Genomic DNA, 25,123 nt, shown 5'->3' on the forward strand with positions numbered 1-25,123 from the left:
ACACACCTTCACAAAATCTGTGTTTTCCCATAAATCATATGCATGTATTAGTGTAACACTATATTAGACTCAGTATAAAACATATACACAAATAAAATGGATGAGAAAAATATAAACACAAAACAAATTATATTATTTTTATGGCATTCCCCCAACACATCATTAACTTGTGATCCACAGCATGTGTCTAACCAAGGTTGGGGACCAATGTTTTACAGAATTATTTACAGAAATTTTTGAATGGAAACAGAAGCTAATGCTACTCACACCTGATTCCACACTCCAAACAACATTTTTTCCTTTTTAAATAAGAGCAGGAATAAAGAGATGGAGCTTAGATTAGGAAAGAATTACACACCAGTGCCCTTAGGACAACATGGATAAACATATAACCCACATTCAACCCTTTCCCTGAGAGTATCCGGCTCAAGAATGTCACCTTGATGAGTAAGAAATATGCCAACATAAAAACATGAATCTGAAGGGAATGAACTGCTGGCTGGGATCTCATCAGCCCAGTTTAAACTCAGTGTTGCATGTCATTGAGTCTTCAGAGGATTAATGAGATTAACTCACTTTAAAAATCTTCAGGGAGCAAGAAAAATCGATATATTTAAAGCTATACATTCTCTTAGCCTCGGCACTACTACCTCTACCCTCATCTTTCCCTGTCAGTCCAAGTACAGTGTAATTACATTTTACACATGTCAGCTCACAGACCTATAAGAAATGTACAAAAAACACGCCTTTTTCAAGCCATGCCTCTTTTTGGCCCACTGATAACTAAACCAGAACAAATTTTAAGAATATACTTAAATAAATTTTGAAAGCTATAAATAACAACTGAGTGGCCATTTTCAAAGTACTTTCTAATTATTATTCTTCTCCAGAGACTAATCAGATGGATCTAGCATGGCCACTATCATCCTCAGACCTGAATGCTTACTCAGCAACAACAGGGTCTCTGGTCCTAAGAGAGCCTTCAGTTCTGATAGAGCCTTCGTTACTTACTTACTTAGTGAGTTGGTTATGAATTAGTTAATCACAGCATTCAAGTTGCTTATAAATCTACTTTGAAGAGCCTGGGTAGACCCTAAAGGTGTTAGTGAGGTAACAGAACCTATAGAAGCAGGGAAGCTGATCTATAGTAAAGAGGCAACAGCATTCTGCGTGACTCAGGATTATGTACATAGTTCTCCACTTCTCAGTTTATGAGGCTGTGTAGGTCATGTGACATAGGGCTACAGTATCATGATACTAGGCATATCTCTGAAGAAGAGCAGATTCCAGGCAAATCAGAGAGGTGAGGACTTTAATAGGATCTCTACGGTGAGTACAGTGACAAGGGTACTGCCCTATCCCTGTGTAGCCTTCTAAACCCATCTCCTGTGTGGTGATAGGGTCAGACACATCAGAATATTGTTTCTCCCACCTCTCTGCTCTAGATGATAAAGCTGCCAAAGCCATGTTCAGTCCTCCTTGTTACCAGACCTGCAACAGTAATATCAGGGCTACACATATGACCCAAACTTCTCGCTTTGGACCTGAACTGGTTCTGGGAAAATGGTAGTTACAAACCCTTAGGTGCCAAAGGACAATGACCTAGGTGAATGAACTGAAAGAAACACACCGAATTATATAGTAATAGAGACAGGATTTTGCCATAGGTTAGAGTAGGTAACACAGAGCATAATGGGGTTAAAAATACCATTACAGCAACAAATCCCAACCTGAGCAGGGGGTAGAAAGTATTCAAGTAACCTGTTCAGCTTTCTAGAAATAATCTCCTCAACTTCTCAGTATTCTGATCTGCTCCCCTAAAACGGATTTTCCCTTGAAAATACTTTATTCTGAGCCACTGGTTTGACTGCACAGTATCATGTCATACAGAATGAACAAGATAGACACAGCCCAGCCCTCATGGAATTTCCATTCCAGGAGCATTAATGATTTTAAGGATTGTTAATGGGCCAGGTATTGAGATGGAGTTTGTTACCATATACTAGCAATAATTCTTATATGTATACATGAATTTTCCCACTGTGGCAATTGGCTCCTACATATCCTTAGTTGAACATAAGTCAGATACAATTAGGCAATTTTGTTCATCAGGTGCCAGGGACATATATAGAGAAACTGATGTTTCTAACTATGATGACTAAATGAAATGGGGAGAAAGAGTAGAGTGGAAATATACAGCTTAGAATGATGGCTAATCAGGAGAGCTTTCAGATTTTGACTGTGTGAAATAAGTACAGTCTTTGAGAAGGAAGTCTGGCTGAAATGATCAGGTTCAGGGACACCTACGAGGTGTGATAAAAAATACGGTGAATGTTCAAATTTTAAAAATTACAGTAAAGGACACATTGTCATTAATCCCCCTTGCTTCAAACACACTTATCCCATCGTTCTTGCCATTTTCTGAAGCAGTTCTGGAAGTCCTCTTTAGTGTCTTCAGTTGCACTTTCATGGCTGCCTCAATGTCCTGAATCGATTCAAAATGTTTACCTTTTATGGTCATTTTGACTTTGGGGAAGAGCCAGAAGTTGCATAGTGCCAGATTCAGTGGATGAGGACACACCACAATGTTTTCATTTGACAGAAATTGCCATACAAGAAGCAATGTGTGACACGGAGCATTGTCATGATGGGAGATGAAACCGTTTACCCATTTCTCAGGCCATTTTGTATGTAAATAGTTTCTTAAATGCTCTAATAAGCCCTTATAATACTCAGAGTTCACCACAGTGTTCCTGGGTACAAGCTCAGCTTGCACAATCCTATCATGATCAAAAAACACAATTAACATCACCGTGTTGTTAGATTGTGATTGACATGTTTTTTTCACACAAGGAGAACTGCCTGATTTCCAATGAGAACTCTGAACTTTGGTCTCAGGCTCATAACCATAGACTCAAGTTTCAGCTCTTGTGATGACATGTTCTCAAAAGCTGGAATGGGAAGAGGAACAATCATGCAACTCCAACGAAATTAATCAACGCTGTTCCTTTTGCTCCACAGTCAAAACGCATGTAACAAATTTCGCACTCACTCACTTCATGTTCAAATCTATTGTTAAAATGCTTTGAACGGAACCATAAGAGATATTCAGATCCTCAGAAATTTCCCTAATAGGCAATGACCGATTTAATCAAATCATTTCACTTACTCTTTCAACATTCTCAGGTTTTTGGTGTTGAAGGACGTCCCGATCTCTCTGTATTTTCAATCAATTCACAACCATTATGAAATCACTCGAATCACTTGTAAACCGTATTCATGGTCACTGCAGTTCACTTTGTAACTCATAACAAGTGGCCCCGGGCAGAGTATAGGCAGCAGCTGACCTTGACCTGCAACAGAGGCCCTCTCAAGAGGCTCAGAACCAACATACCCAGTGGTCAGCTTCAGACCACACCAGAGTACCACACAACCACCTTCACAAACAACACACCAAAAGGGAAGACTAATCAGGCACCAGAGCTCTGCTAAAGCAAATCCTGCTCCATAGGGCCAGCCCCTGCACAACAGCTCCTCTACTGTAGTCACGGCCAGTCCTCACAACCAATCAGCCTGTGGGTCAATTCCTCCCACCGCATGCAAACAGGAACCAAGGCTCAACTACAAGAGGGCACACGCAACACACAGAAGGGACACACCTGGAGCACGCAGCTCAGGTGACCAGGGAGACTGCACCACTGGGCCTCACAGGACATCCACTATATAAGGCCACTCTACTAAGGCCAGGAGACATAGAAACTCCACCTAATACATGGAAACAAACACAGGGAAGCAGCCAAAATGGGGAGATAAAAAAATATGTCCCAAATGAAAGAACAGAACAAAGCACCAGATAAAGAACGAATGAAGATGGAAATAAGCCATGTATCAGGTAAAGACTTCAAAACAGTGGTTATATGGATGCTCAATCATCTCAGTGAGACCTTCAACAAAGAGATAGAAAACTTAAAAAAGAATCAGTCAAAAGTAAAAATATACAATAACTGAAATGAAGAATACATAAATGGAATCAACAGCAGATTAGATGAAGTGGAGGCTCAAATCAGTGATTTGGAAGATAAGGTAGCAGAAAACACCCAATCAGAACAGCAAAAAGAAGAGAGTTTAAGGGGCCTCTGGGACAACGTCAACAAGTGTCATCAATATTTGCATGATAGGGGTACCAGAAGGAGAAGAAAGACAGCAAGGAATTGAAAAGCTATTTGAAGAAATAATGATGGAAAACTTCCCTAACCTGGCAAAGGAAAAAGACATACAAGCCCAGGAAGCAGAGAGTACAAACAAGATGTACTCAAAGAGGCCCACACCAAGACACATTATAATTAAAATGCCAAAGGTTAAAGACAAAGAGAGAATCTTAAAAAGCAGAAAGAGAAAAGCAGTTAGTTACATACAAAGGCGCTCCCATAAGACTGTCTACTGATTTCTATTGGGTCAATCCCCTAGAAGGGACTGGCACAAAATATTCAAAGTGGTGAAAAGCAAGGACCTACAAACAAAGATTACTCTATCCAGCAAAACTATCATTTAGAATCAAAGGACAGATAAAGAGTTTCAGACAAGAAAAAGCTAAAGCAGTTCATCACTACCAATCCAGTATTATAAGAAATGTTAAAGGGACTCCTTTAAGAAGAAGAAAATAAAATAAAAAATAGGAATAGTAAAATGGGAATAACTACATATCTATCAACAATTACCTTAAATGTAAATGGATTCAATGCTCCAATCAAAAGACATCTCTGAGACTATTTCTGTTTAGTTTGCTCATTTATTCTGTTCTTTAGATTTCACACTTAAGTAAGATCATAGTCTCAGAGATATAGAGAAAAAACTGATGGTTGCTACATGGGAGTGGGGTGGGGATAAGGGAGAAAATGAAAGGATTAAAAAGCACAAATTTGGTATCCACAATATCGCCATGGGGATACAAAAGACAGTTTGGGGAATATAATCAATAATGTTGTAAAGATTTTGTAGGGTGTCAGATGGGCACTTGTCTTATTGGGAGACCACCTCGTGAATGGTGTAGATGCCTAACCACTGTGCTGTACACCTGAAGCTGAATAATACTGAATGTCAACTATTATTTTATATATATATATATATATATGGTCACGGGATGTGGAATACAGCATAAGGAATAGAGTTAATGGAATTATAACAGCTATATACAATGTCAGGGGGGTAGTAGATTGGGGACGGGGAGTTATCACTTTGTGAGGGGTGTAAATGTCTAACTATTACATTGTTTTGTACACCTGAAACTAATGAAAGAAAGAGAGGAAGGAAGGAAGGAAGGAAGGAAGGAAGGAAGGAAGGAAGGAAGGGAGGAAGAGAGGAAGGGAGGAAGGAAGGAAGGGAAAGAGAAAGAAAGAAAGAAAGAAAGAAAGAAAGAAAGAAAGAAAGAAAGAAAGAAAGAAAGAAAGAAAGAAAGAAAGAAAGGAAGGAAGGAAGGAAGATAAAGAAAAAGAAAAAGGATATAGGGTGGCTGAATGGATAAGAAAACAAAATCCTTACATATGCTGCCTACAAGAGACTTACTTCAGATTGAAAGACACACACAGCCTTAAAGGGATAGAAAAAGATATTTCACAAAAATGGAAAAAAAAAAAAAAAAAGTTGGGTTAGCAATACTTATACCAGACAAAATAGACTTTAAAACAAAGGCTATATCAAAAGACAAAAAACTACCCAGTAATCCCACTTCTTGATATTTATCTGAAGAAACCCAAAACACTACTTCATAGAGACATGTGCATCCCTATGTTCACTGCAGCATTATTTACAATAGCCAAGATATGGAGGCAACCTGTGTATCTATCGATGGATGAATGGATAAAGAAAAGGTGGTACATTTATACAATGCAATATTGCTCAGCCATGGCCAGGAATGCATTCTTGCCATCTGTGGTGGCATAGATGGACCTAGGGGGTATTGTGCTGAGTGGAGTAAGTCAGAGAAAGACAAATGCTATGTGATTTCACTTATATGTAGAATGTAAAGAACAAATAAATGAAAAAAATAAACTAATAGATCTAGAGAACATCTTGATGGTTGCCAGGTGGGGGGGGGGGTTGGGGGAATGGGTGAAAAACAGGGAGGGATTAAGAAGTACGAATTGGCAGTTACAAAATTGTCATAGAGATATAAAGCACAGCATAAGGAATACAGTGGTACCTCCGGAAGACCATTCGAGTTCCAAAACGTTTGAAAACCGAGGCACGGTTTCCCCATAGAAAGTAATGCAAAATGGGTTAATCCGTTCCAGACCTTTAACATCAACCCCTAAAACAGCAATTTAGCATGAATTTTACTATATAATAATACCATAGATCCATAAAATTTATGGTGTTCATAAACCAAAATGTTCGTCAACAGAAACGTTAAAAAACCGAGGCACTACTGTATAGTCAATAATATCGTTAATAACTATGTATGGTGTCAGATGGGCACTAGATTTATCAGGGTAATCCTTTATAAGTTATTTAAATGTCTAATCACTATGTTGTACACCTGAAACTAACATAATATTTTATGTCAATTGTAGTTGAAAATAAAAAATTATTGAATAAAAAGAGTAGATAAACTTTGAAGATCACAGTGATTAAGATGGAACTCTGAAAAAAGTCAAAGTATTTAGGCATTAGCAGGAGAGATGACATCTAGAGCAGTGATCCCCATTTTTATTAATCAAGCCCACTGCAGTACAAAAAAGTCTTGAGAATCCCCTAATTTTTTATGTTTAGTTATATACTAAGTTCTACAATAGTAATACATATATATGAGGTGTGATCAAAAGATAAGATGAATGTTTAAATTTTAAAAATTTATTACAGTGAAAGACACATTGCCATTAAGTCCCCCTCAAAATACTCTCCCTTGCTTCGAACACACTTATCACGTCCTTCTTGCCACTTCCTGAAGCAGTTCTGGACGTCCTCTTTCATGAATGTCTTTACTTCATCCTCCACATGACAGTGCTCCATGTGACACATTGCTTCTGGTACCCCAATTTGTGTCAAATAAAAACATTATGGTGTGTCCTCATCCACCTTATTCACTGGATCTAGCACTATGCAACTTCTGGCTCTTCCCCAAAGTCAAAATGACCATGAAAGGAAAACATTTTGAATCGATTCAGGACATAAAGGCAGCCACGACAGCACAACTAAAGACTCATGAAAGAGGACTTCCAGACTGCTTCAGAAGTTGCAATAACAAAGGGATAAAAGTGTTTGAAGGGATGGGAGAATTTTAAGGGGGTTTAATGGCAATGTGTCTTTTACTGCAATAAGATACTTTTATTTAATCATTCACCATGTTTTTTGATCACACCTCATATAAGAACAAAGAAAAAATTTTTAATGTGTCAACAATAAATCCAATGAAAAGTTTTAATATTCTTTGTGTCTCAGCTTGCATTTTCCTTCAATTATAGACATCCCCCATAAGAGGCCACTCATCTGTAGCAAACCAAGCTCACAATGCTTATTTTTGTAAATACAATTTTACTGGAACACAGTTCCACTCTTTCATTCCTACATTATCTAGACCTGCTTTCAAGCTACAACATTGCTGGGTACATAATTTCAATAGCAACCGTCTGCCTCATAAAGCCTAAAAAGTTTATTATCCGGCCCTTTACAGAAAAATGTTTTCCAACTCCTGATCTAGAGTATCAGTAATGAAAAAAATCTTTTCAGCCCTTCAGAAGCAAGAAAAGTAGGTGAGTACGGACCACTCCATGAATGCAGTGTTTACTGATGAGCTGAAAATTCTCCAGCAAAGGAATTAGAGAAAATCTACTTGTAGGAAAATTCTAACAGTTTTGACAGTTTCTTGACTTTGATAGTATTCTACATATGTCAAGAAACTGTACTTAGTAGTTTCTCTAGATATAGTTTTCCTCTACTCATAGAATCGTCACCAAATTGAGCACAGTGAATTAAAGGAAAGTTCCACATTGATGCTATGCATAACGTATTAATGGTGTAAAAATCATTAAGTGTGTAATAAAGAAAGTCCAAGAAACACCTCAAGCTGCCCTATGGTGTTTTCACTTGTGTTGGCTAGATGTTCTCCAAGTATGGTCCATGGACCCCGGGAGGACCCTGAGACTCATTCAGAGGGTTCACAAGTTCAAAACTATTTTTATAATACTACTAAAACAAATTCTTTCCACCATGTTGATATTTGCATGGATGGTGCAAAAGCCATGGTGGGGAAAACTGCTGTGGACTTAGTACCAACCCTGGTAGTAGAACCAAGCTGAGCCTGTAGTCACCGTATCCCTCACGGCCACACACCCGCATGTTTGTTAAACAAATGTCAATTTCATTTAAGAATATCCTTTATGAAGAAGTAAAAAGTACTCATTTTATTAAATCTCAGCCCTGGAGCACAGGCTGTTAATATTCTGTGTAACAAAATGGGACATATGTGCATAATGCTTCCTCCATATGCCAAAGTGATTTCTGTCTGAATGTAAAGTATTTGTGTGATAGCTGGAGTCAGAAGCAGAACTAGCTCTCTTTTTTTTTTTTTTTTTTTTTGTCATGAAACACCATGAAAAATACCACAAGGTACAGTTATTCAGACTTAAGATTTTGCACACATTTTCTCTAAAATGTAAGAAGTCAGCCAGTCACTTTAAGGAAATTACCTGGTAGTATTTTTTTAGTCCAAACTAAAATTGCATCTTTAAACCAAAAATTTGAATTTTGGGAAACTTTTATCCACCACTATGAGCTTGACAGCTTTGCCACAATTAAAGACTTTTTTAATTTTAATTTTTAAATTTTTCAATATTATATTAATTTCAGGTGTACAGCATAGTAGTTAGACATTCATAAAACTCATGAATTGATTCCCTCATAAGTCTAATATACACCTGACACCATATATAATTACAGTATTACTGACTATATTACCTATGCTGTACTTTACATTCCCGTGACTCTTTTGTAACTGACAATTTGTATTACTTAACCCTTCACCTTTTTCACCCACCCCCTCAACCATCAGTTTGTGCTCTCTAAGTCTATTTATGACTTTTGTTTTTGTTTTTAGATTCTATGTGTATGTGCAATCATGTGGTATTTTGTCTTTCTCTGCCTGATTCATATCAATGGTGACAGTTAACAAATGTCATTTTCCCCTATTGTACAACAGCAAAATATTTGGAAACTATGCATAACTCAGTGAGTCAGTACTTTCTAAATGACCAATGTGGACTGCTATATAATCATGTATAAGTAAGACTCACTCAAAGTACAAGATAGACTAAATGGATTTTAATGTAATAAAAAACAAAAATGTTCGTTGATATCATTTCAGATGTTGCAAATGATCTTGAAGAAACTATCATTTGTTGAGTTTCAGTGAAGAATAGAAAAATAATATCCCTAATTCTGCGAAAAGGATATTTTCTAACTACTTATCTGCATAAGGCAGGATTTTCTTTACATAATTCAGCCAAAGCGACATATCATAATAGAATACAGAAGCAGAAATGAAAATCCAGCTGTCTTCTATTAAGCCAAATAAAGAAATCTGCAGAAGGGAAATCCAATGCCACACTTCTTGCTGGCATATTTTTGTTTTGGAAAATACTTATTTTTCATAAAAATGGTATCTATGTTAGCATGTAATAGGTTTATGTATTTTTAAAGGAATTAATAAACAAATATTTTTTTATTTTAGTTTTAATTTCTAATTCGACAAATGCCAAAAGCTATGACCCACATAAACAAAAGCCAATCATTTTTAAGAATGTGAAGGGATCCCGGGACCAAAAACATTGAGACCAGATGCTATAGGCCCACCTACTCCTTTCTTAGCCTACACATAATTTCTCTGTTTTTTACTGGAAAATTAGAACTGAAATACTTTCCCTTTTTGTTTCTCAGTTCACTTTTTCATGAGTCACACAGGAAACATGTTCCTTAAATGTGTCTTATGAATTCCCTCATACATAAGGAGAGGAAGACCATATCTTAGCAGGAGAAAACTGCCTGCTGCACCAAAAGGAAGTAAATCCAAGTCTGAGAACCGTGTTTTTAGGCACTTCAGCCACAACCACAGACAGGGCTAAGCCTACTTCACCCTCCTTCATGGACCTAGTCCATGCAGACAGGAGCTAGATCCACCTAGGATATTTTTTCATGGCTCAATTCAGCTAGAACTCTTCAGGAACCCCACTACCATTCTAGATTTCCTTCCAAGTGAGTGGAGAAATCATTTGACATCATATTTGGGAGAGCAAGATGCTGGTGGCAAGAAGAGCCAGCAACGTTCTCTGTAATTCCAATTGCCCAAACAGCATAAAAGGTACAGCTAGGATTCCAGAATTCTCTTTGTCGATTCCAAACAGAGAGAAAAAACTTACTGAGTTGGGGTATACTGTGGGAGGGCTGATTTCTGCCTATCCTGCAGCATATCTGGGGTTGAACAGATTGGGCTAGGCCAGGAAAATTTACCAGAAAAGACATTCAGGGCAGGAGACGTAAAATAATTCTGATAGGTCTGTCTTTACAGGGAAAAGGGGGACTGAATGAAGCTTTCTTTCTGGGGCCTGATCATATAGCCATGGCCTTAAATATATTAAAGTCAATATCTTAAAACCTTCAATATCTTAAAACCTAAAAGTCAAATAACTTGTCACAGGTGTCATAATTTTATTACGATCGTAATGATGACTAAATGATTCCCACCAATATCTGCATGTATACTTTAGCAATCCCCAATTCATAAAGAAATTGTGAACTAAGTCCTTTGTTAGGATTTCAGCATAAATCCGAGAGAAAAAATGTTCTAAATGGCAGCTAGTTAAAAGAACTGTATTTTATATATAAGCTAGACTAAAACACTTTGTGAGTTGGTATAAGAACCTAATAATTACACTGTTTCCACAGGAAAAATCAGCACATTTTCTAACCATGAACTCTCAGTTTGAGGTGCACACCAAAGCATTCATAGTGGTGAATACACTTGAAACTATTAATTAAAGGCAAAATCCAGAGATTCTTAGATTCTCCTGATTCCCCTTATAAAAGGATTCTCTGGAGATAAGGACCTTCACTCAGTGTCAGCCGAGAAGAGTGGCTCTAAAAGTAAAATTGGAGTAGAGGAAAAGAAAGGAAAGAAAGCAGCAGCTTACCTGTGGTCAAGATGATTAAAGTCCTGTAAATTCAATTCCCGGGTGTCTTGTGTCAGATAAATTGTATCCACATCCTATTTGAAATATAATTCAGTAATGTAAATAGTCCAGGCAAATGACCAGGGAAGCAAAAGAGATGCAAAGAGAATCAGACAATGACATAGGCAGATTTTTATGTAATCTGAGCAAGGAAGATTGTAAGCAAAAATATGAATGGTGGGAAAAAGATAGAGAAATAATCCAGCCAAATATTGGCGTATTCTCCAGGTGTATGTATATGTTTGTGTGTGAGAGAGAGTGTGAGTGTGTGTGTGTGTGTGTGTGTGTGTGTGTGTGTACGCGCATGCATGTATACACATACACTTACCCACTGTACTTCTTCCCTGTATGGAAACCCCAGCCAATCACAAACACAGGCATACATCTGAGAAAATCCACCTGAAACATACAACAGAAATGTGACAAATTTTCAGCTAAACGATTTTTAAATTAAAACTTAAAAGCTTAAACATGGCCGACGTCGACAAAGCTGATCATTTCTTCTCTTTGGGAAAAAACAAGATTCTCCTCCCTGTTCTACAGTAGGTACAGAGCAGAATGCAATACAGCTTAAATACAGGACTTCTGTCCACAAATCTAGTTTGTATGGTGTTAATTATACCTTAAACCTAACTGCACCTTTACAGTAGTATACTAGGAATAGACTTCTCTTCCTGGCTGGGGGACATTCATGCAGCCATTTATTTTTGGTTTTAAAATGCGTGCTCACCACAGGGGCCCTGCTCGGCCACAGTCTGGCTGTCCCACAGAGCCTGAAGACTGGCCAGCCGCTCAGATGGCTCCATGAACACTTTCTTCATGATTCTCCTGTAAAATTAACAATAAGACCAATGAACTTCAAAAATCAAGTGTTTCGAGCTGCACATAGAAATCTATTTTGTGATATGCCTTTTTTCAAACAAAGATAAGCATCACTTCAATTTTGGTCAATATAATTCTATTTTTTGAGTACGAGGAAGGTGGAAATCTATAGGAACTTAATAATAAACTCTGTCATTTAACTTCGCTTTGTAAGCTAAAGGCATCTAGCAATGTTATTTAGTTGTTTTATAACATTAGAGTTTATTAAAATACTTAGAAAATAGTGTGTTCTACTTAATGAATTGTTACTACATTATGTGTATACTAAATATAAATTATTAACTTTCAAAGAATTAAAGTTCAAATCTCCTCCTCTGCCCTTCCATTGTACCTTGCACAAGTGCCCCTCAAGAAACTGAGCATTTCATGTTGGAAGATCTGTTCTTTTCATTCTCTCTCCCCCTGGACCATTACTCCTTTGGAGTAGAGAACTTGTCTAATTCACCCCCAAAATTGTATTAAATGTCTACAGTCTGCCAAGACCATTTTTATCCTTACAACCTGACAAAGGTCCTGCCCACACACAAAGAGGCAGAACAAAGGAGCAGTTAAAAGTGCAGCCAACCACCATTTATTCACAGAACTGGCAAAATAAGAGGACTTACCCCATGGGGCATTGACCAGAAAGAAAGAAATTAGTACCTGTTAAGTTATCAGAACAGCCCCTGGTGCATGGTCAAGTCTTTACAGATATTAGCTGATGCCGTCATAGTTATCACATAGGAATCGTTCAGTGAATAATTTGTGAGTTCAGTAATTCACCCCCAAAATTGTACTAAATGTCTACAGTCTGCCAAGACCACTTCCCATGTACTAGGTAGGCATACAGCCATGAACAATATAAATACTGTCCATGCCCTCGTGAAGCGAGCCAGGCAAATAAACAGGGAATACAAGAAGTGGTAATATGGGAAATTCAGGGTGAAAGTTGGGGGCCGAAGAAGGGGCACTTAACTCATTCTCTGGCGGGGGGAGGGCAGTGGAGTACGGGAAGCTTGGAAGTGCCCCTCAGTGTATGATTGAAGGAGGAAGAAAGGGTTAATCAGGTGAAGCATGAGGAGTGAGTGTTTCAGGAAAAGGGACAGCAAGTACCAGAAACTGAATATAGTTCAAAACAGTGAGCAGATAACATGTGATAGGGAGGGGTAACAGAGGAGTCTGGGAGCTAAGCAGGAACCAGAAAGCATGGTGAGCCTTGGAGGTCAAATTAAGGGGTTTGGGTTTTATTCTCAAGGGAATGAGGAGCCATGGAAAGCCTAAACAGGGAGTATGAGATTAGATAAGCACTGTAAACAAGTATCTGGGGAGCTGGGTAGATCAATCTTTGGCAATAAAGAGAGAAATAACTTGAGAAATTACAAAGAAATTTCTGGGAGTGTAAGAAACTAGTAAGAGGGAAGGTAATGAGTTTTGGTGACACCACACTGGAGAGCTGTGGGATATTCTCCTATAACTCTCAGCAGCCCCATACATGTGGAGAAGAGGCAGCTGGCTTGCTGCAGGGTCACAGGTTTTCCAGGCAGGCAAGCCAGAAAAATAATGGAGGACAGAGGGAGTTGAGCATATGAGAGGGCCAAGCCAGTAGACACTGTGGGCTAAGCAGTCAGAAAGGGAAGGCAGGAAGGGATGAAGAGGGGGAAAGGCCAAGGGATCCATGGCTGGGTGGCACCCCGAAAGTCCAAATGCTGGTATATGCAAGGGAGAGAAAAGTGAGAGGACCAGAGGCTACAGTCATAAAGGGGTGACTAAGTTGTGACTTCACCATGAGAGGAGCTGTTCCTGGAGATGACAAGGTCTAGGGTGTGGCCATGAGAATAATGTGGAGATGACCAGGTCCTGGGCTGTGAAGAAGGATACTAGCAGGTTAGAATCACCCAGGACAAGGACAGGACCTAGGTGCAAAGTGGTGAAATACACATACTAAATCGTACAGAACATAGTTTGCTCTTTATGTTCTGTAATGATTTATGTTCAATAATGATTTAAAAGCACTTCGACTACGTAAGATGCTTTCAGTTATCGTGAATGTCAATCCCCTGTAGAGCAGAAGAAAATGTCCCCAGTTATTTCTGTTTTCTGATTGGATAGATTTCAAATAAAACGTGTTTAGAGCCTGACAAGGTGCCCGTTGACATGCTCTAGCCTACAGAAAACCTTGACTATATCCCAAAGCAGGTAAATACAAACATTGTGCTGCCATGGCAATATTCCTCCTGCTTCTTTGAAATCTTAATCACTGAAGCATAACCAGGTATACCCAAAGGATGTTGAATGCCATGGATTCCTTCAAATTCTTAGGTAAACGCACAGTCTCTCCAAGTGCAACATGATCTTTCTGTTTTACCTGAAACACCAGCTATTAAGTTCCATTATTCTAAAAGTCCTTAATGCGCGGGGTGACTGTGTGTATAAGAGGACATTCACCATGAAAGTCATAATACAGAATCTGGCCATTTGGAATGGCTTATCCTGGTTCAGTACTGTCATCCTGGTGTTTCAGTGACATTATTTTCTGGTGACATAAAGACAGTTAAGTCAGATATTATGCAAAGAAAAGGCAGAGCTGTGACTTCATCTAAGATCATATTTCTCTTCTAAAATTCTTGCTTTATTTCTGCAAACTGCAGGGCATGCTATTTCAATGACATAGAATGAAATTTCACTAGTCAAAAGCAGGAAGAAAATAAGAGAAAAATCTTTGGCAGGAAGCTGGTAGATTAACAATAGGAACCTGGCAGTCCAGGATTATAGGGAGAAACAAACAAATCTTCAGGGCAGATTCAAGAACCAGAGCCTCAATTTTACTCCAAAAACAACATTGGATATTCACACTCAGGGGTAAGGAAGAATCAACTATAGAGTGAGAGAAGCAGCAGCTAGTGTAAAGTCTGTGTGAACAGGCCCTGCTGTGAGGACACTGCACCTGGTGGTTTGTTAACCTTCAAAACCACTTTTCAAATCGGTCCGAGCTTTTCCAAGTAGCTCTACTTCTATAACAGTTCTCACCTGCCTTTTTTAAGGAACTGAAAAAAATTTAGATTTCAGGAACTATAGGAGTCTCATGGCACAACTATATTTGTTTACATAAGAGATAAAGTTGTAAGAAATAAATTTCCAGAAGGTAGCAACTGTTTCTTATGTGTTCTAACACCATGCACAGAAACAGGGAGTGAGAGGAAAATCTACCCCACACACATTGTTTTCTACCTGTAGCTAATTAACAGCGATAAGCCCATCTGTATGTGCATCACAGGGCACCAGCTCACACATGCAGACAGAGTGTGACAGACACAGGATTTGCTGTCAGAGTAGCTGCCATAACAGGTAAACCAAAGTCCTAGTAAACAGATATGTCAGGCCTGCCACACATGTGCAGGCGGTACTATATAGTGGGATCAACTATATTTACATTATGTGCATTAAATTTACACAAGACTCAGAAAACAATTCTATGTGGCAAGGAACAGTGAACTAGATGACATGCACACCAGATCTCTATGCAAACCTCGCGCTTAAATTGTGGACATCAAAAAATTGTAAATTATTTTAATCACATTAATTGATTGATTTAAAATTCACTTCCAGTGCTCATCCTATGTAATATAGCAATTGTCTACAGAACAGTACATGTTTTAATGATGCAAACCACATCACAACAGAATGCTCTATCTACTGCTTTAGAAAAGTGAGGGGAGGGGCCGGCCCAGTGGCTCAGGCGGTTAGCGCTCCATGCTCCTAACTCCGAGGGCTGCCGGTTTGATTCCCACATGGGCCAGTGGGCTCTCAACCACAAGGTTGCCAGTTCAACTCCTCGACTCCCGCAATGGATGGTGGGCTCTGCCCGCTGCAACTAAGGTTGAACACGGCACCTTGAGCTGAGCTGCTGCTGAGCTCCCAGATGGCTCAGCTGGTTGGAGAGCATCCTCTCAACCACAAGGTTGCCGGTTTCGACTCCCCCAAGGGATGGTGGGCTGTGCCCCCTGAAACTAGCAATGGCAACTGGACCTGGAGCTGAGCTGTGCCCTCCACAACTGAGATTGAAAGGACAACAATTTGACTTGGAAAAAAGGCCTGAAAGTACACAGTATTCCCCAATAAAGTCCTGTTCCCCTTCCCCAATAAAATCTTTAAAAAAAAAAAAAAAAAAACAGAAAAGTAAGGGGACTACCACAACCTATAAAAAGCAACTTTCTTCTGTTTACACATAAACTCCTATTTTGCCACTTTTTTCACAATAATCTCACCTTTCATACTTCAATCAGCTTTTGACTTCATGAAGGGATTTGCAAAACTATTTTTATTATAGTAGTAAAGAAACATTGTCCCAACATACTGATGCTAACAGTCAGCCGACTTTCAAATGTGTCACACATATGAAAGATTAATGAAACATAAAAAATCATGTGATAAGATTACTATTCTGTCACCTAAAGAAGATTTTACTACATTTAACCAAAAAAATATCAAATTACAAAAAAGCAATCATATTACATATAAACATATAATAAGAAAAAATCATAAACATCAAAAATGTCCCCTATAAACATCACCAATTTCCTTTTGACCATGTGGGCTTTTATTCTGACGCCTCTAGGTAACTGCACACCGTATATAGCTCAAGTTTCTGGAGCACTGTTTAAGTAGTTTCCATGAGTTAACTAAATCCTCACAAAACCTATTAGTACCATTATTCGCATTTTATAGATGAGGACACTGAGGCATTGAGAAGTGAGTTCACTTGCCTAGAGTCTCATCCCTGCAAGATCCAGTCAATCTGACACCTTCCAGTTCACCTTGAGGCTCTCTCCACTCAAGTCCATAAAGCAGGGTTGGAAAATTGGTTCTCCCTAAGTGTAACTATCATCTGACTGTAAAGGTAAAAAGCCTTCCCTGACTTCCTAGTGCCTCTGCAATTGGGCCTCACCCTTATCTCACAGTCATATCTGCAGGCTCTCAATTCCACTTAGGTTAGGCTATTGCTGTCCCCTGAAGCAGGCTGCAGCTGCACCTGCCCTCCCTCTGTGCTTCCAGCATCCAGTCACACAGTCCTGGCCATCTGACCACAGAACTCTCCCCAGGTATATCCCTGACAAAAGCCCTCCTCTCAAAAAAGGAGGAAAACAAACACAAATCAAATATATTTTTCTTTTCTAAAAATTATTTGTTATTATTTTTATTAGTTTCAGCTATACAAAACAACATAATGATTAAACATTTACATTCCTCACAAAATAACCCCAACTAGTCTACTACCCATCTCACACCGTACATAGCTAGTACAATACCATAGACTGTATTCCCTATGCTGTCCTTTGCATCCCATGACCATATATACACACATATATATTTTTTTTTTAATTATAGTTCACATTCAAAATTATTTTATACCAGTTTCAGTGCAGTGGTTAGGCATTTATATAATTCATGAAGTGATCACCCTGGTAAGTCTAGTACCTGACCCCAGTCACAGTTTTTACAACATTATTGACTATACTCCCCATATTGTATTTCAAATCCCGGTGACTGTTTTATGTCTACCAATTTGTACTCCCTAATCCCTTCACCTTGCTCACCCATACCCTCAAAGCCACTCCCATCTAGCAACCATCAGTTTGTTCTCTGTATCTATGAAGCTACTTCTGTTTTGTTTGCTCGTTTATTCTGTTCTTTAGATTCCACATATAAGTAAGATTATATGGTGTTTGTCTTTCTCAGTCTGACTTTATTTCACTTAGCATGTCTCCACTCCATCCATACTATTGCAAATGTAAGAGTTAATGGCAGAGTTAAACTCCATTGTATAAATGTACCACAAGTTCTTTATCCAATCGTCTGTTGATGGGCATTTCGGTTGTTTCTATATCATGGCTACTGTGAATAGCATTTCAGTAAACACAGGGGTGCATATATTTTTTTCGAATTAGTGTTTTGCATTTCTCTGGAGAAATACCCAGGAGTGGAATAGCTGGGTCATAAGGTAGTTCTATTTTTAATTTTTTGAGGACCCTCCGTACTGTTTTCCACAGTGGCTGCACCAATTTGCAATCCCACCAACAGAGTGCACGTGGGTTCCCTTTTCTCCACATCCTCGCCAACACTTGTTGTTTGTTGATTTATTGATGATAGACATGTTGACAGGAGTGAGATGACATCTCATAGAGGTTTTAATTTGCAATTCTCTGAAGGTTAGTGACATTGAGCAACTTTTCGTGTGTCTATTGGCCATCTGTATGTTCTCTTCACAAACTGGATTGTTTGCTTTTTTGTTGTTGAGTTGTATGAGTTTTTAAATAAATTTTGGATATTAACCCCTTATCAGATGATATCTTTTAGTTTTGTTGATGATTTCCATTGCTGTGAAAAAAACTTTTCAGTCTGATGTAGTCCCATATGTTTATTTTTTCTTTTGTTTCCCTTGCCCAAGAAGATGTATCAATAAAAATATTACTAAACGTAATGTCTGAGAGTTTATTTCCTGTATTTTCTTCTAGGAGATTTATGGTCTCAGAATTTACATTTAAGTCTTTAATCCATTTTGAGTTTACTCTTGGCATAAGAAGGTGGTCCAGTTTTCCCAGCACCATTTATTGAATAGACTGTCTTTAGCTCAATGTAAATTCTTTCTTCCTTTGTCATAGATTAAATGACCATATAGGCATGGATTGCCTTCTGGGCTCTCTATACTTACTGTTCCATTGATTTATATGTCTGCTTTTGTGCCACTACTATGCTGTTGTGATTACTATGGCCTTGTAGCATAATTTGATATCAGGTAGTGTGAAACCTCCAGCTTTATTCTTCTTTCTCAGGATTGCCATGGTTATTCAGGGTCTTTTATGATTCATATAAATTTTATGATTATTTGTTCTAGTTCTGTGAAAAATGCCATTGGGATTTTGATATAGATTGCACTGAATCCATTGATTGCTCTGGGTAGTATGGACATATTAACTATATTAATTCTTCCTCTCCATCAGTATGGTATATGCTTCCATTTATTTGTATCTTCTTTAATTTCTCTCGTCAATGTCCTCTAATTTTCTGAGTACAGGTCTATCACTTCCTTAGTTACATTTATTCCTAAGTATTTTTTTGCCAATAGTTACAAATGGGATTGTTTTCTTAATTTCTCTTTCTGATAGTGTGTTAGTGGTGTATAAAAATGCAATCGATTTCTGAATATCAGTTTTCTATCTGGCTACTTGACTGAATTCATTTATCAGGTCTAATAGTTTTTAGGTGGAATCTTTTGGGTTCTCTCTATATAGTATCATGTCACCTGCAAATAATAACAGTTTTACTTCTCCCTTTCCCATCTGGATGCCTTTTATTTCTTTTTCATATCAGATTGCTGGGGCTAGCATTTACAATACTGTGTTGAATAAAAGTGGTGAAAATGGGCATCCTTGTCTTTTTCTTGATCTTAATTTGTAAGCGGGCATTTTCCCACCAAATCGCGTCATAACGCGGGGCTTTTTTGACATTTTCTCGCTAAAATTAGACTTTCTGTAAAATATTCATATCTTTCGATCTATTTGATATTTTTCTATGAAACTTTCAGTGTTTTAGTTTAAAAAGAGGTCTCTATTTATTTACTTTGCAAAATTTTTGCCGGTTCCAACTAGAGGCGATATGACGAGTTTACTCGTTTCCCGCAAAAAATGTGTTAAGGAGAATGTTTTTTAGCTTTTCCCCATTGAGTATGATGTTAGCTGTGGGTTTGTCATATATGACCTTTATTATATTAACATGTGTTCCCTCTATTCCCACTTTGCTGAGAGTTTTTATCATAAATGAATGCTGGATTTTGTCAAATGCTTTTTCTGCATCTATTCATATGGTTTTTATTTTTCATTTTGTTTACATGGTGTATCATGTTAACTGATTTGTAGACATGGATCCAATCTTGCATATCAGGAATGAATCCCACTCAATAGTGGTGTATGATCTTTTAAATGTACTCCTGAATCCAGTTAGCTACTATTTCATTGAGGATTTTAGCATCTATATTCATTAGGGAATATCGACCTATAGTTTTCTTTTTTTGTAATGTAATTGTCTAGTTTTGGAATCAGGGTAATGTGGCCTCATAGAATGAGCTTAGGACCCTTCACTCTTCTCTCTTATTTCCTTTCTTTTTTTTTTTTAATAATGTGAGTAGAATAGCTGTTAATTCTTTTTTGAATGTTTGATAAAATTCACTTGTGAAGCCATCTGGTCCAGGACTTTTGTTTGCTGGGAGCTTTTTGATTAGTGACTCAATTTCATTGACAATCATCAGTCTGTTCAGATTTTCTGTTTCTTCTTGATTCAGCCTTGGAATATTGTACGCTTCTCGGAATTTATTCATTTCTTCCATATTGTCCTATTTGTTGGCGTATTATTTTCTTTAAATTTTTTGTATTTCTGCTGTGTCCACTGTAACTTTTCTTTCATTTCTGATTTTATTTGGGTCCTCCCTCTTTTTTTATCGACGAGTCTGGTTAAAGGTTTGTCAATTTTGTTTATCTTTTCAAAAGCCCAGCTCTTGTTTTTTTCTGGCACTTATATGATGCGAATGTTTGTTAAATTCCATGTTGTCCCACAGGTCCCTTAAACTATCTTCATTTTCCTTCTTCTTTTTTTTTGTTCTGATTGGGTGTTTTCTGCTATTCTGCCTTCTAAATCGCTGCTTTGATCCTCTGGTTCATCTAATCTGCTCTTGATTCCCTCTAGTGCATTCTTCATTTCAGTTATTGTATTCTTTATTTCTGACTGGTTCTTTATGGTTTCTATGTCCTTCTTTATGCTTACTATCTCTTTGTTGAAACTCTCATGAAGTTCCTTAAGGATTCTTATAACCAGTGTTTTAATCTCTGTTTCTGGGAGGTTGGTTGCCTCCATTTCATTTAGTTCTATTTGTTGAGGTTTCTCCTGTTCTTTTATTTGGGACATGTCTCTTGGTTTCCACATTCTGGCTGCCTCTCTGTGTTTGCTTCTATGTATTAGGTAGATCTCCTATGCCTCTCAGTCTTCCTTGGGTGACCTTATGTAGTATATGTCTTGTGTGGTCCAATGGTGCAATCTCCCTCATCTCATGTTCATGTATTCCAGGACTGTCCTTTGAGGGGTTGTGTGTGTTCTCCTGTTGTAGTTAAGCCTTTATTGTTTTGGCACATCAGTGGGTGTGACTGACTCCCAGGCATACTGACTACGAGGATTGGCTACACCCACAGTGTATGAGCTACTGTGTGGGGGCTGACCCCTCGGAGGGGGATTCACACCGGCCGGCTCTTGTACTTGTTGAGACTCCCCTTTTTGGGTGTGCCACTTGTGGAGTTAACCAGTAGTGCTCTGGTGTGGTCTGAAGTTGGTCTCTGGGTGTGCTGTTTCTGGTGTCTCTTGGAAGGGGTTCCCATGCAGGCCAACTTTAGCCTTGCCTGTGACCAGCCTGTGGCTACCTGATAGGAGCCACAAAGGTATATGTGGTTGGCTGCTGACTGTGCTCGTCCTGGAGGCATGTGGGGATGCCCTTGCTGTGAACCAAGGCCTGCCTCCACCAGTACTGGGCCTGTGGCAGCTTAGCAAAAGGCCCAAGGCCCCCTAGACCTATTGCCATCTACCAGCTGCCCATAAGGCTCAGCCATTGAAAGAACCTCCTTAGGTGTGTGGGTTGGTCTGGTTGACCCAGTGTTGAGAGTACCTTCAGTGATGCAGCATTAGCTGGACGGCGCATGGTCCCAGGGAGTCACAAGGTATGGTAGGTAGTCTTTACCAGGTTAATGCAGATTCAGTTCACATGCCAATGACAGACCTGTAACCACTTCGCACAATGCCCTAAGAACACCACAGCCAGCCACTGCTTTCCTCGGGCTCGCAGATCCCTAGAGCTGCCCAAGAGAGGCTATAGCACAAATCTGTGGCTCAGTGGCCACCGTCAAAAGTCCTTCAGGCAGACACGAGCAATCCCATCCTGTAACAGGCTTCCACGGCTTGTGGGCCATGGCCAGTCACCCAAGAGCTGAGAGTGCCACTGGCAATGCAGCTCTAGGTGGGCAAGGTAGGGTTCCAAGGAGACACGGAGTGTGGATGGTGGTTTTTTCAAAGTTAATGCAATTTTCATTCTTGCACTGGTGCCAGGCCCATGACCAATGCACAAAAACTCCCTAAGAACACCATGGCTAGCCATCCCTTGTCTCAGGCCCACAGGTTCCCACGAGCCTCTCAAGAGAAGATGTGGCACAGGTTGTGGCTTACTCACTGCCAACCACCAAAAGTTCCCTGGGCCACCATAGGTCATCCGCTGCTATAGAAGGTTTCCGCAGCTTGTGTGGCAGGGCTGGCCACTCAGCAGCTGTTGAGTGCCCTGGGTGATGCAACACTAGCTGTGCAGCACAGGGACCCAGGGCATTCCTAAGGTGGTGCGCACACACTGATTTTACCAGACCAATGGTGTTTCAGACTTGGCCTGTTGTGGGGGGGGGGGGGGGGGTTCAACATAGAAAAGATGGCACCCTCCTGTAGGTTACATGTGAGGCAGGCTCCACACAAAGATAATGGCTGCTGTCCCTCAGCCCTTGCCTCAAAGCCACACAACTCAGTCTTTCCCTGTATGTCTCTGGTGCCTCTCGAGTTGTTGCTCCTCCACCAGAAACCAGGTGAGTGTTTGCAAGCGAGTGGGTCTGTGTGCGGGCCCTTTAAGAGGGCATCTGGGTTTCCAGCCACCTTTCATCTCGCCAGGACAGGCAGACAGAATAGAGTCCTCGCTGATTTTCACTGCCAGATGTTGTGGGAACTCCTCCTGGCATAGGATCCCTAGGCTGGGGAGCCTGGTGTGGGGCTGCAACCCTTCCCTCTTCTGGGGGCACCTCTACCACCAAGGTGTTCCTCCTAATGTTCAGCCACCATCTGTGGGTTTGAGGGCAGCCCGTTTCGCATCTCCGCCTCTACTACCTGTCTCAATGTGGCCTCTCATTTATATCCTTAGTTCTGTTCAGGGGTTCTGTTCAGCTAGTCTTCAGATGATTCTTAAAGTTGATGGTTCTATAATTTATTTGTAATTTTGGTGTGATCCTGTGATGCAGTAGGCATAGCATTTACCTAATCCATCATCTTGGACTATCTCCCCAAAATTATTTTCTCAACATTCAGAGTTAAATGTGACTTCCCCTCCTCTGATATCTGCAGATGTATCACTCTCATCACTATATTATTTGTGGAACGTTCTTACACTATCTTTAGACTATAAACTCTTAGAGGGCAGGAAACATTCTATTCATCTATGTGCCACGAGGAAGTTCTTAAGAGAACATTTTCTAAATTAATTCCAACTTATCCTAGTGACTTAACTTAGTATCAAAAAAGCTAGCTTGGTTTTGGAGAGAAGCCAAGGTGCTTGATATCAGAGAAGCTGAAAACCACAAGGCAAAATAGCTTCCTGAAAACAACTGCTTTGACAGACACCTCTGTGGAGACAGATTAAAACAGCATTCAGACTATAAATATTTCCTGGGTTTCCCTTCACTACCACTGTCTTGGAGGTGAGGCTTCCGATGATAGTGTTGCACAGCAAAGATGAGAACGTTAACAAAGCAATTTTAACAGTGATTAGATATTTTTTATGGCTGCCCTGGCTGTGTTTGTCCTCCTGATTCTTGACTGCTGCTCATCAGACATTTTCCTGTTGACCAGTCCCTGCCAGAAGTGCTCTGAGCATGGAGGGAAATGAGGCTAGGGACCCAAGATCCCCACAACTGGCTCAGGTCATATATTTGATGGACCAATTATTCAAATAAGGCTTGAGGAGTTCAAATATAGTTGCATATTTTCTCCAACTTATTATGAGGTCGCTGGGGACATATTTTATTTTGCATCTTCTATATTATTTATGTAAAGGAACTATTTTCCTTACTGACAGTTTTAACTTCAGGCATACCAGGAATGTAGAAGAGAGGATATGGTTACCTACTTCCTCACCCTGTCTAGTCACAATTACCAACACCAATATAACTATACATTTCCCTGGCCAAAATCATGTAATCTAAGGAACTTCAAGAGTAAAGGCAGAACATATAAGTTACAAAATACCAAGAATTTATTTTGATAAGCTAACTGTGTGTGCTGAATACAAAAATGAAATGAAAGTCAAGTACATCTAAGTTACTTAAATTCTCTGCCAAGTCATTTTCTAAATATAATCTGCACTTTCTTCCACATTGGTACCTTCATTTGAACTGCCTCTCCTTTCCCTACCTCCTCCTGTAAATTTTCTCCATCCTTTTCAGGTAGATCTCCTCTGCATAGCCAGCCTGCGTTCATTCACTGCCCATCTTCACCCAATCACCTACTGTCTCATCTGCTTCGTATCACCTGAGTTTAAGTGTCCATAGTTTGAAGGCAGGGCCACTGTCTGCCAACTTCTATTATGTTCCCAGAACACATCACCCAACTCTATTTAGGCAATGAGTAAGCATGAAATTCATAGGCCTGTGCAAAACGTCAGTGAGTATTTACTACATGCCAAGGACTAGGGATCTAAGATTAATAACAACACAGTCTTTGCTCAAGCAGCTCCCAGGCTAGAAGGAAGGACACTTATATCCTGTGCTCTGTGTCCCTCTTACCTTCTCCTGGATAGTGCTTATTACCCTGTCTCCAGCAACAATCTCTCACTGTTTACTACATTATTCCCCTCGTTATAGCCATATGCTCTAATATCTCCCATTCTGAATACAAACAAAATCTCCTGTAATTCCTCACATGCCTTTAGCTATATTCTATTTGTCAGTTCCCCTTCAGAGCTAAACTTCTCCACAAAGTTTTCTACATGTACCACATCCACTTTCTCACTTCACAATCAGGGCAGTCTGCCTTTCCCTACCAAACACTACAACTGCTCTGGTCAAGGCCTGTGCCCTTCATGGTGTCAACTCAGTGGACACCCTCAGCATGTCCAATACCTAGTGTCAGTCTGCAATCACCAGTCCTTCCTTCAGAAAGTCTTCCAGGCTCTGGTTTTCCAAGGGAATCCTTACCCAACTCCC

The 25,123-nt window shown here is 39.5% G+C and overlaps 1 protein-coding gene across 13 annotated transcripts in view; it reads right to left on the reverse strand.

Annotated features, from left to right (window-relative positions):
• CARMIL1 (capping protein regulator and myosin 1 linker 1) overlaps nt 1-25,123 on the reverse strand; it is a 351,277-nt gene that overhangs the window by 177,418 nt on the left and 148,736 nt on the right. For all 13 annotated transcript variants that reach the window (XM_074319291.1, XM_074319290.1, XM_074319289.1 and 10 more), the window contains 3 exons: nt 11,950-12,047; nt 11,548-11,618; nt 11,181-11,254 (listed from right to left, as the gene is read on the reverse strand). In XM_074319291.1, coding sequence (XP_074175392.1) covers nt 11,181-11,254; nt 11,548-11,618; nt 11,950-12,047 — 243 coding nt within the window. The remainder of the gene's footprint in view (nt 1-11,180; nt 11,255-11,547; nt 11,619-11,949; nt 12,048-25,123) is intronic.

This window comes from Rhinolophus sinicus, linkage group LG14 (assembly GCF_036562045.2).
Source record: "Rhinolophus sinicus isolate RSC01 linkage group LG14, ASM3656204v1, whole genome shotgun sequence".
NCBI lineage: Eukaryota > Metazoa > Chordata > Mammalia > Chiroptera > Rhinolophidae > Rhinolophus > Rhinolophus sinicus.